Source organism: Cucurbita maxima, unplaced genomic scaffold (genome assembly GCF_002738345.1).
Source record: "Cucurbita maxima cultivar Rimu unplaced genomic scaffold, Cmax_1.0 Cma_Scf00024, whole genome shotgun sequence".
Classification (NCBI taxonomy): domain Eukaryota; kingdom Viridiplantae; phylum Streptophyta; class Magnoliopsida; order Cucurbitales; family Cucurbitaceae; genus Cucurbita; species Cucurbita maxima.
In genome coordinates this window covers 949,320-961,624 of record NW_019272040.1, presented here as the reverse complement: position 1 = coordinate 961,624, position 12,305 = coordinate 949,320, and the positions used below count along the sequence as shown (strand labels likewise).

The 12,305-nt window shown below is 35.6% G+C and overlaps 1 protein-coding gene and 1 long non-coding RNA gene across 3 annotated transcripts; one reads left to right on the top strand and one right to left on the bottom strand.

Annotated features, from left to right (window-relative positions):
- Positions 1–7,161: 7,161 nt before the first annotated feature.
- Positions 7,162–8,684, top strand: LOC111497847 (gibberellin 2-beta-dioxygenase 2). The gene is made up of 3 exons (XM_023148826.1): positions 7,162–7,687; positions 7,778–8,153; positions 8,337–8,684. The coding sequence occupies exons 1-3, from the start codon at positions 7,314–7,316 to the stop codon at positions 8,580–8,582; spliced, it is 996 nt and encodes a 331-aa protein (XP_023004594.1). The 5' UTR covers positions 7,162–7,313; the 3' UTR covers positions 8,583–8,684.
- An 862-nt stretch (positions 8,685–9,546) lies between these two features.
- On the bottom strand, positions 9,547–11,383 carry LOC111497931. Of its 2 annotated transcripts, XR_002720691.1 has the most exons (4): positions 11,266–11,383; positions 10,133–10,923; positions 9,839–9,948; positions 9,547–9,729 (listed from the first exon to the last, which is right to left on the bottom strand). It is a non-coding gene; the product is annotated as an uncharacterized LOC111497931 (long non-coding RNA). The 2 variants fall into 2 exon arrangements; XR_002720690.1 differs by having other exon boundaries at positions 10,133–11,383.
- Positions 11,384–12,305: the final 922 nt, after the last annotated feature.

The following is a 12,305-nucleotide window of genomic DNA, read 5'->3' as shown; positions in this document are numbered from 1 at the left end:
GGGTCTTGCACGACGATCATAACAATCAAGCTTTAAATAAGGTTTTGGAATGAATTAGATTTCTCTCATTTCTATGGATGATAAGGTAAAAACCGACAATATCTAAAGTATGTTATATTTTCACGTGTCAATTGATTACAGATTGTAAGTTCTCCCCAAAAAACTAAAAGACGAGCCATTTCCACTCGAGCTAAAAGTTTCAACAGGGGGTATCTTTCGTAACCTTGCTAGCTTGGATTCATTTTTATCTCTAATCTCTTTATTTGGTGTACTGTATGTGAGATCTCATATCAGTTGGAGAATGAAACGAAGTATTTCTTAAAAGGGTGTGGAAACCTCTTCGTGGTAGACACATTTTAAAACCGTGAGGCTAACAACAATATGTAATAGGCCAAAACAAACAATATCTACTAGCGGTGAGTTTGTACTATTACAAATGATATCATAACCAAACACTAGGCAGTGTGCCAGCAAGGACGCTGGCCTCCAAGGGAGGTGGATTGTGAGATCACACATCGGTTAGAGAGGAGAACGAAGCATTCTTTATAACGGCGTGGAAATCTCTCCCTAGTAGACACATTTTAAAATTGTGAGACTAAGAGCGATATGTAATTGGTCAAAACATACCATATCTACTAGTAGTGAGTTTGGACTCTATATTTTCTCCACTTTATTAATTGGTATAATGACTCCGTAAAAAAAGCACTAAAATTTGTCACGCTCTAAAAAACTAGCCCCTACCCTCCAAGGTTCACCATTTTCTTCCTCAGGAGGGCTTTTGGTGGTTGAGATTGGTGCTTAGTATCATGTCCATTTGAAAGGATCAAACACAATAATATAACCTTTGATCAAAAGGGTCACGTCATGATTTCCAATAGGTACCATTGATCTCCACGACAACATTGTTCACTTTCAGTATAAGCTCTCATGACTTTACTTTTGATTTTTCAGAATGTCTCACGTCAGTAAAAATAATATCACTTACTTATATATCAATGATCTTCATCTTAATCGATCAATGTAGGACTCCAACGATTTTCCTCTCAAACAAAATACACCATTGAACTCCCTTAACGACTCCTCTAAAGCTCTCAGATAAAGTACGTCATTGAACCTTCCTTTAAACAGGCTGACAATTTCTTTATTCGACACTTGAGAGTCCTATGGACATAGCTAAGTTAAGATAAGGGTCTGGCTCGAATACCACTGAAAGAAAAACTTATCTCCACATTATAATGATATTGTCTACTTTGAGCATAAGTTGTCGTGGTTTTGTTTTTAGTGAAAATTGTGTCCCTTAGTTATATACCCATAATCTTCATTTTAACTATCCAATGTGGAACTCCAACGGGTCGATAGTCAATAGCTAAGAAAGTGACGGGTTCGATGGTGGGTTTACCCTATCCTCTAACTGTTGCCACGCCACATTTTATAGACGTGGAACCTCAAGTCATACTCGATCCCGATCGTAAATTAGTTTCAATTTGAACCATTATAAACCTAGATGAAAATAACAAGTGCCAAATATTAATGAAAGTTCCTTATTTGTTAATGGCTTTTGATTCTCCATGATTTAGCCTCCCCATAAAGTTACTTTTCTAATGCACTTTTAACTTTTTGGCTATTTGGCTCTAAAAATGAATATATAGTAACTTTCTTATTATTCACTTGACATATCTTGAAAGGCTATAATGATTCTCAATTGAAAGGACATGTTGAAAGGCTATGATGATTCTTCGATAACTAAGACTTCGTTACCTTCCGTCCTACTTCTTCGATAACTTCTTTTAATCGAGTCAAACTTAAAGTTGAACCGTTAGTGAAGATATGAGAGGCTCGTTATTTAACGACCTAGACCCACCGTTAGGCAAATATTGTTCTCTTTGGGCTTTCCCTTTCGAGCTTCCCTTCAAGGCTTTAAAGCGCGTTTGTTAAGGGAACGTTCCCACACCCTTATAAATGGTGTTTTGTTCTCCTCCCCAACCAACATGGGACATCACAATCCACCCTCCTTTGAGGTTCAGCGTCCTCGCTGGCACTTGTTCCTTTCTCCAATCGATGTGGGACCACCACCAAATCCACCTCCCTTCGGGGCCCAGCGTCCTTATTGGCACACCGTCTCGTGTCTACCCTCATTCGGGAAACATTGAGAAGGCTGACACATCGTTCGATGTCTGGCTTTGATACCATTTGTAACAACTCAGATCCACCGCTAGCAGATATTGTTCTCTTTGGACTTTCCTTTTCGGCCTTCCCCTCAAGGTTTTAAAATGCGTCTGCTAGGGGAAGGTTTCCACACCCTTATAAATGGTGTTTTGTTCTCCTCCCCAATCAATATGGGACATCACACGTTATAACCCTAATTTACGAGTCTCACGATATAAACATATTTCTTAACTATATATATATATATATATAGTTGTTGGTTTTGACTCTCGATCTGGAAACAGAAAGAACACAATAACTTGAAGGGAGAATTTCTTTGTACCAAAGAACTTTGAGCACAATGTGAATAAAACTTACATTAGATAGTTATTTATAGGGAAGAAAGCACTAATAATTCTCTTAAACTTGCTCCACACGCTAATATCTCATGCAAAAGCTAAATTAAGTATAAGTTAAGCTCATTGACTCAGGTAGTTCATCCATTATATCACCATAACCGTAGTGATATCGATATATGTTATTATAAGTTTTTGAGCTCAACCCGCATAATTTTCATAGCCCTACGAGCGAAGGTCACATTGATCTTTCAACTCTTACACATAAACGCACGATGACTTTGTTGAAGATCTCGAGGAGATATACAAACATAGAGCTGAAAAGGCAAGGTGGGCAGTAGGAGAAAGCTGTTTGTGAAGTGATGTTGAACAAGAGAGAGGCCACAGAGAAGTGTGAAGAACATGTGCTTAATATTTGAACGGTTTGTACTAAGGACAGAGTTAAAAATTATAAGGGTCTTTTCAAGGGCATGCACGTTTGTGTACCAAGAGAATTGATATTCAGGCCCCCACTTATGGACTAAGCTGTTGCATGACTGAACTACATGTGGATTCTTCAATTATTGTCGTCGTTCAAACCCTAATTTACCCTAATTATATGCAAATTTTTACCTGATGAGGTCTCGGGTTTTGTAAGAAACGAGAGATATTTTAGTTGTTGAGTTAAACAAACGAAGACAATTATGAATTAGATACCAGACGGTGTGTCAGCGAAGATGTTGGCTTTCAAGAGGGTTGGATTGTGAGATTCCACATCATTGGATAGGAGAACGAAACATTCTTTATAAGGATGTGGAAACCTCTCCCTAACCGACGTATTTAAAATCGTGAGGCTAATGACAATACGTAATGAGCCAAAGCATAGTGGAGAGTTTGGACTGTTACAAATGGTTTTAGAGTCAGTTACCGGACGATACAAGACACTGGTTGAAGTAGAGCTAGATCATCTTCATAGCAAATGCATTTTAAAACCCTAAACCCTAAACTTACGAAGACAATTATGAATTAGACACCAAGCGGTGTGCCAACGAAGACGCTGACTTTCAAGAGGGTTGGATTGTGAGATCTCACATCAATTAGAGAGGGGAACAAAGCATTTCTTATAAGGATGTAGAAACCTCTCCGTAACAGACGTATTTAAAACCGTGAGGCTGACAACGATACGTAGTGGGCCAAAGCGTAGTGGAGGGTTTGGACTGTTACAAATAGTATTAGAGTTAGTCACCGGACGATGCAAGCCACTAGTCGAAGTAGAGCTATATCATCTCCATAGAAAAAGCATTTTAAAACCGTGAGGCTGATATGATATGTAACAGGTCAAAGCGAACAATTTTCGCTAAACTTAGGCTAATATAGTACATGTAAATTACTAATTATTTTGCTCGTGTTGCATTATCAACTTAGACTTGAAACAAAAATATTGTATCTATTACGCTTAACTAGAAATCTTTCACATAACCACGGTATGTTTCTCGCGTACGATCGAGTATGAACTCCCTAAACATAACAAACATCTTCCGCAATTAATAACATATACATAGTTTTACATAGATAAACATACCTAGATATGCACATATCTATGAGCTAAAAAACCCCTTTTGATTAAGATTATCTTTTTCCAAACGTTACACGAATCGATACTTACACCACCATTCATTAACACTCTTCTTATTTTGTTTTAGTTTCTATAACGTTCGAGTATGAACATGAGTTTCGTGATGGGAAATGTTTGGAATTTTAGATTTGAACATAATCTTTGGTTCACTTTCCCTAAGATTCTTTGTTGAAGCTACACAAAATGGATTGTGATCGAGATAAAAGATATCTATATTTGTGCAAGATGCTAGTCCAATAAACCTACCTATAAAGAAAGGTTAAGAAGAGTAGTCTCTATGGCTATGGTTATGATAAGAGGAAGAAAATTTGAGAGAGTGCTATCACATATTTTCTTTCATTCAAATTAAAATAATAATTTTAACCGCTTAAATTCATCGTTGTTAGCAGATATTATCCGTTTAACCCGTTACGTATCGTTGTTAACTTCGTTATTGGAGAGAGAAACGAAACATTTTTAAAAGGGTATGAAAATCTCCCTCTAACATACACGTTTTAAAATTGTGAGATTGACTGTGATACATAACAGAGCAAAACAGACAATATTTGGTAGCGGTAGACTTTGACTGATAAAATAATATTTATATTTTAGAAATATAATAAATCACGTACTTTTCTTATAAAATAATCCATAAATAACTTTTTTTTTAAAAAAAAAAAAAAAAACATACCCAATGTATGAGCACAACATAACATAAATAAAAATTATTGATTATAATTATAATTTATTAATTTAAATTAGTTCGTTCAAATATATATTTTAAAACGAAATTATTAGGGTAACATGTCAATGGGCATATTGACAGCGTGGAGCATGGTAAGTGTGCCACGTGGCAACATATTTGAGATCAGGGACCCACCTGATTTTTTTTTTCTTTTTTTTGTCAATATTTAAATTGAAAGGAAAAAGGATGTCGTATTTTCTTTCTAGTTTATCTCCAAATATTTATATGCTTTTGTCTTGTCCTTCATGTTTGGTAATGGTGTTGGCCGGCCTTCTCTATTTTTTTAAATAATTAATTAAATTTTAATTACAATAATTATTTTAATTAATTAATTAAATTCGGCACTTTTTCCAATATAATTCTATTTAATTATTTTATTAATAAGAATATACCTCCTAACTTAATTCAATTTAATTTAACTTTCTATTTTTTTTTTTTTGAACAGGTCGAGTTGACTTTAACTCAAAAAAATGTCAAACCATGAATCAACTCAGACTTTCAATTTTTAAAAAATTAAACCAAACTCAAATAAAAAAAAATATTTATTTTTGAGGAATGAAAAAAAGAAAGTCAATTAATTTAATTTAGAAAAATGTAAATATTGTTTTAATTATTATATAATGAATTAATTAAATTGGAAAATGGGGGAAACAATTGCTGTCCATACCACGTTGGAACTCCATATTCACCTTGACTTATTACTATTCATTGTCCCTTCATTGGGTGACCAAACACATTATTATAACATTCTTTAATCCACTTTTACTTCTCACTTAATTATAATTTTATTTTATCTTTAAAAAAATAAAAACATTATTCTCGTCGATTCCTAATAGAGATCCTTTAATCCGTAGCGAGATTAGTTCTTAGATTATATTATTAATATGTATAAAAACTAATTTATTATATAAGTGTATGCATTTATTTATTTATTTATTTATTTATTTAGATATATATATAAAAAAATAAAAAAATATATATTATTAATAGAGAATTCGTAGGAATATAGATTGAAATAGAAGACAAAGACAAAAACAAAAAGGCATTTTTCTTACGGTTGGGTCGTGGGAACGTCTCTAAAAATAATGTATAATTTAGGCTAAGATTCTCTCGTGTGGATAAGGGGGAAGGGAAGGACCTAAGAAAGTAGGGGAGGGGTGGTGGTGCACGTGCAAAGGAGTCAAACGGAGAGAAAAAGTCAAATATTAAAGGCAACGTGGAGGAGACTTTGGCTTTCAATTAAAAAAAAAATAAATAAATAAATAATTTTTGTGACAAGAATGCAAGCATCGGGAGACAAACAGCCGCGACCAGGTTGTCTTTTTCTCTCAATTACACAAATTCCTAGTCAAATACTTTGGTAGCTTTTAACTAAAAAATGATTATGTGAAAATTAATATTGGATTAGGTAAGATTATAATAATTTATTTTTAAAAATCGTAAAGGTTGGATTTTCACTTTATTATTAATTAAATAAGTCACGTTTGGTTCATAAATCGGTCGAACCTCTAAATGATTAAAAAAAAATTGATTTAAACCGAACAACAACTCTCTATAATGACATGATATTGTCCACTACTTTGAGTATAAACTTTCATAGTTTTGCTTTGGACTTCTCCAAAAGGCATCTCATACTAATGGAGAGAGCATTCTTTGTTATAAACTAATGATCATTCCCTAAATTAGCCGATGTAGGACTTTCATCATCCAACACCTCTCCTCGAACAAAGTACGCCTCCCCTTAATCGAGACTTGACTCCTTTGAAGTATTAGTCATTTTTTACTATGCCTTCAAAGAGAGTTTACTCTTTTTCTTTTGGAGTCCTTTGTTCGACATTCGATGATTTATCAATCTGTTGGCACGACTAAGTTTATGGCATAGCTCTATTCGAAATAAATGATTTTAAAAATTTAATAAACAACCTATCTTAATTAATTAAAGCAATTATTATGTAATTTTCATCTTATTTTATTTGTAACTCTCTTAGAAAATGACAAGTGGCAAAATGTATTATCATGAACTAGTCTTTGTAATAAAATGTGCATAAATATTTTCATTTAAAATTTTAAAGAAATATACATATGACTATAATATAAACGTTTGATAATTATTTTATTTTTAAAAATTTAATTTATCTTTTATAAGCCATAAGTATAAATAATAAGAAATTAATAAAAAAATTATTTAATGAGTCATAATGTACCTTTCAAATTTTTTTGGGTTTTGTATTAATAATAATGAGGAAACATATACATTTTTTAATTTATATTCATCACATGTATTAAAAAAAACATCCTAATATTCTAAAATAATTCTTGTCCCAAGTTGTCCTTTAATTTAATCAGTTCACAACTCTCTCTCTCTCTAAAAGCCTTGTATAAATACGAGGTTGCTCCCCCTTCTATCATGGCTACAACTCCAAACCAACACCAAAATTTGTAATCAAATCTTCAACCTTTTTTTCTTCAAACCATGCCTTTCCCGACAGCCACGAGGTCCAAGAAGACAAAGGCCGTCGGAATTCCGACCATAGATCTCTCCGAAAGCAGAGCAAGAACTTCCAAATCCATTGTCGAGGCCTGCCAGCACTTTGGCTTCTTCAAAGTCATCAACCATGGAGTTTCTGACCATGCCATTGCGAATCTTGAACGCCAAGCCTTTGATTTCTTTGGCCAAACGGCGCCTGAGAAGCGTCGTGCTGGCCCTGCCGCCCCCTTCGGCTATGGCTGCAAAGCTATCGGCCCCAACGGCGACATCGGCGACCTCGAGTATATCCTTCTTCACTCCGACCCTGCTTCCATTGCTGAAACCTCCGCCTCCATCTCTAACAGTCCTCTTGCTTTTAGGTACTGCTTAGCTAGAAGGAAAGAAATATAATTTTTAACTGAAACATTGATTTATGTCGACATGTCGTCTGATATCTTAATTTGATGCAGCTATGTTGTGAATGAGTACGTTAAAAGTGTAAGAGAATTGGCATGTGAGATTCTTGATCTGGTGGGGGAGGGTCTATGGTTACCAAACAAGTCTGTCTTCAGTAACCTCATCAGAGACGTCCAAAGTGATTCCGTTTTGAGGATCAATTACTACCCTGCAGCAGTCAAGCACACTGAAAAAAGTAGGGAACTTTCATCAAAATCCCACCTTTCAACTAACAACATTGGATTTGGGGAGCATTCTGACCCTCAGATCTTGACCATCTTGAGATCGAACGATGTCGATGGCCTCCAAATCTCCTTGCACGACGGGTTGTGGACACCTGTTTGCCCCGACCCGTCTGCATTCTACATCTTGATTGGTGATGCGTTTCAGGTAAATTCTATGTCAATAGATCAAAGTATGAAAACTATTATATGAGATGCACGTAACAAGTCTAGTGTCAAACGAGACATCGATTTTTTACTTAAAACCTAAAGAACGAAACATGATCACGAACATTAGAAGCAAAAACATTTACAAAATGGGTTATTGAGACTTGTTCTTGTTTTTGATCAGGCAATGACAAATGATAGATTTGTAAGTGTGAGGCATAGGGCAATGGCAAACAACTCAAAGAAGGCAAGAATGTCAATCATGTACTTTGGGGCACCACCATTGAATGCATGGATAGCTCCTCCATCAGATATGATGCTCCCCAAGGACCAATCTCTATATAAGCCTTTCACTTGGGCTCAATACAAGAAAGCTGCTTATTCTCTTAGATTAGCTGACTCTCGTCTTCATCTCTTCAAAGCTTCTTAACAACTACTTATAGTTTGATTAGGCTAATGATCATGTTTATTAGGGTTTAAAAGAACACGTTCATTTGGGTTCAAAGACAAATGCTTAAAGATAGGGGTAGTGATTGTAAATAATATATGTATTTGGATGTTGTATTCTATATCATGTATAGTCGAAACATCAAAAAGTATTGACATATAGGTCTCACTTTGATCCATTTGCCCTTATCACTTTTAAATTTGTTATGATCTTGTTTTTGTTGCTATTATATCGTAAAAATACCCTTGAACTTTACCCTCTCTTTGAAAAATATCTCTAATCTTTCAAAAGTTGCAATAATTGTAACCATCCAAACAGGCTGTCATATATTGTCCTCTCTGGGTTTTCCCTTCTAGACTTCCCTTAAGGTTTTAAACTGCGTCTGTTAGGGAAAGATTTCCACACTCTTGTAAGAAACATTTTGTTCTCCTCTCCGATCGATGCGGGATCTCACAATAATACTATTGATATTTCATAAAACGTTTCAAAACTACCATTATAGTATAATTGGTTAGAATGCTAGACGAAAGACCGACTTGGTAGTGATTTGGAATGACCTAAGTTGATAGGGATGTTTGTTGCATGGATTAAAGTTAGAAAGAATGGCGTTTCGTCATATCAACTTCTTGGCCAAGACTCTAACAGGTTTCTACTCCAAAATAATTTTAAAATGTCGATGAAAAGTTAAAAGGTATATAGCAAATTTGAAGGAATAAGGGCATCTAAAATATGCATTCTTTTGAGGAAGGCCAAAATAGAACTGTTGGGACGGCAAAATGTATACAAAAAGATTTAAGTACACCTACACAACAATGACTTGCTACCAAACAATGACAAAACTAAGCTTTATCTTCTCGTTAGTTACTTTGAATCTCCTCACTTTCTATACTAATTCTTATACAAGATGAAGTTGAGATAAGAGTACTAACTAGGGACTATCACGCCCATGCCTAGTGATAATGATATATAATACAGAGGTATGAATGAATGAATGCCAATTTGTTATAGTAGCAAAATAGGATGTTGACCTTAGGAATCTTCTTCGACTTCGACCTCGGCCTCAGCATCGGCATCTCCCGAGCCATTCCATCATGAAATAGGTCCCCACTCCATCACAATCAATTGCTGCCTACACCACAAAAAACTAAGCCTCATTAATAGAGTAGTTGCTACGTAATGGAAAGGATATGATATTGTGATATAAATTAGGGGTGACAGTGAAATTTGGTGTTCTAGACCTTGTCTCCCAAACGTTGAAAAGTCATTTCAAATAGATTCTAAAACTTGTTGGATGGGTACTCATACTCATCAAAATTGATATCCCAACTATAAACCAGTCTTCCTCTGACTACACACATATCAATAAGATTGGCGCAAATGAGTAGAGGAAGTGGTAGAAGTTGAGAGTGAGTGAGATACAGTAACAATCATGGGCGCAAAAACACTTCAAAGTTTAAGCACCCAAATGAAACAAGTATAAAAGTTAAGGACTAAACGTAGATTTAAACCTATAATTAACATAATTCACAAACCTCATCCATTTCATATATGTCATATGGTTGACCGTCATAGTCCCATATCCATCTATGTTGTGAGAACCCACATCGGTTGGAGAGAGGAATGGAGCATTCCTTGTAAGGGTGTGAAAACCTCTCCCTAGTAGACGCATTTTAAAAACGTGAGGTTGACGACGATACATAATAGATCAAAGCAGACAATATCTTTTAGTGATAGGCTTAGCTATTACATGTTGCATTGACACTAGGTAACAAAGGAACTTTAATGGTTCAATGGTTCAATCTTGAAGAAGAAATACAACAGTGCACGAGTACCTTGTACATTGCAACGCCATCACTGGGAAAGATAAAGCCCCTATCAACCGATCTTATATCGTAAACAGAAATACAGAGCCCCAAGTTTGCAACCACATTCATGACAAAGTTCATCTCAGTACAAGCGTAGTAAATTGAATAGGGCTAACCAACAGGTTTACAGACAACTTTTTACACGAACCTTATCCAGGAATAGTTTCTCCAGCTCACCCTTAATGGCATCAAGTCTATTAGTTCCAACCAAAACACATTCCATATTCCTCGAGTGTAATGATCCAAGCCCACCCCTAGCAGATATTATTCTCCTTGAGCTTTTTCTTTCAGACTTTCCCTCAAGATTTTTAAAATGCATCTATTAGGTTGAGGTTTCCACACCCTTATAAACAATGTTTCGTTCCCCTCTCCAACTGACATAGGATTTAACAGTCTATCCCTAGGGGCCCAATGTCCTCACCGACACTCGTTCCCCTCTCCAATCGATCATTGAGGCTCTCGATTAAAGAAACCAATAGAAAACATCAAAGAGGACCAATTACATAGAAAAATTCAATCCACTCCGCCTAATTCGACATAAACAAAATTATCCGACAAGAACCAAACCTAAATAGTTACAATTGCGATTCTTCAAAAACTCAAGATCCAAAGGTATCAAGCGGTGGAACGAAAAACAGGAAAGACATCAAGCAATTGCTAATAACATAAAATTTAATGTAACATGAATCAATATAAACACTTCTTTGCTAATATTTATTAGCAAAAAGAGGTAAACATAAATACTTTCAAAAACAACCTGCACTTGACGATGAGAGAGGGAGGGAGATATGTTAGGTTACCGATGCACTGATTTGCAAAGCCGAGTGGGAGGGAGGAGGAGGCGGAGGCGGTGGCGGCACTGGACAATGGCGAGGTTTTGGCGGGAAGAGTGAGTGAAACTCGGAGGAAGAAGTTGGATCCTTGGGGATCTCTTATTTTTTAAAATTTTATTTTTCTTTTATTTTATAAAGTGGGCTGAACTTTTGGGCTTACAATTGGGCTGGGTTTTTTCTTTTAAGCTTCTTTTCTAATTTATATTATTTAAATAATATAATTAAATTTAATCATTTTTAAATGATATTTTCTATTTTATTAATACCAAGATTCATGGCAATATAGAACATCATATACGTAATCATGCTTGCATATCCACCCTTTAATGAGACTGACCCTCCTAAACTATCAGCTTCTATACGTAACCGGAAGCCCTATTCGCTGAGCTACTTCACCCATATGACCTGACCTAGTCTCCAACAATTATTCCAATAATTACATATCCGATTTGACCGATGGACAAATACACAAGCATACGTTTCACGCTTGTTTGAGTAATAGTAATGAGATTCCCCAATATCATGCTAAGAACCGCTATGATTTCCGAAAGAAGATGTCATTAGTTTGATGAGAAATAAAAGAAATATCGAAAAAGGCTTTCGCCCATTGCAGAAAATTCCCCACTGCTGCCTCCCGTAGGATTCTGGGCCGTGTCTCAGTCCCAGTGGGGCTGATCATCCTCTCGAACCAACTATTAACCATCTCCTTGGTAAGTTATTGCCTCACCAACTAACTAATCAGACGCGAGCCCCTCCTCGGGCGGATTCCTCCTTTTGCTCCTCAAAGTACGAGGTATTTATTAGCAGCTGTTGGTCCCCTCCCAAGGGCAAGTTCTTACGCATTACTCACCCTTCCGCCACTGGAAACACTCCTTTCCGTCTGACTTGCATTATGAAAAAACTAACCTAATTTTCAAAAATCAAATGATGATCGAACGGAGTATTAACATTTTCTTATGGTCGGAAGTTAAATCTTAATTTTCCTAACTTTTTGTTAGGAAAACTTA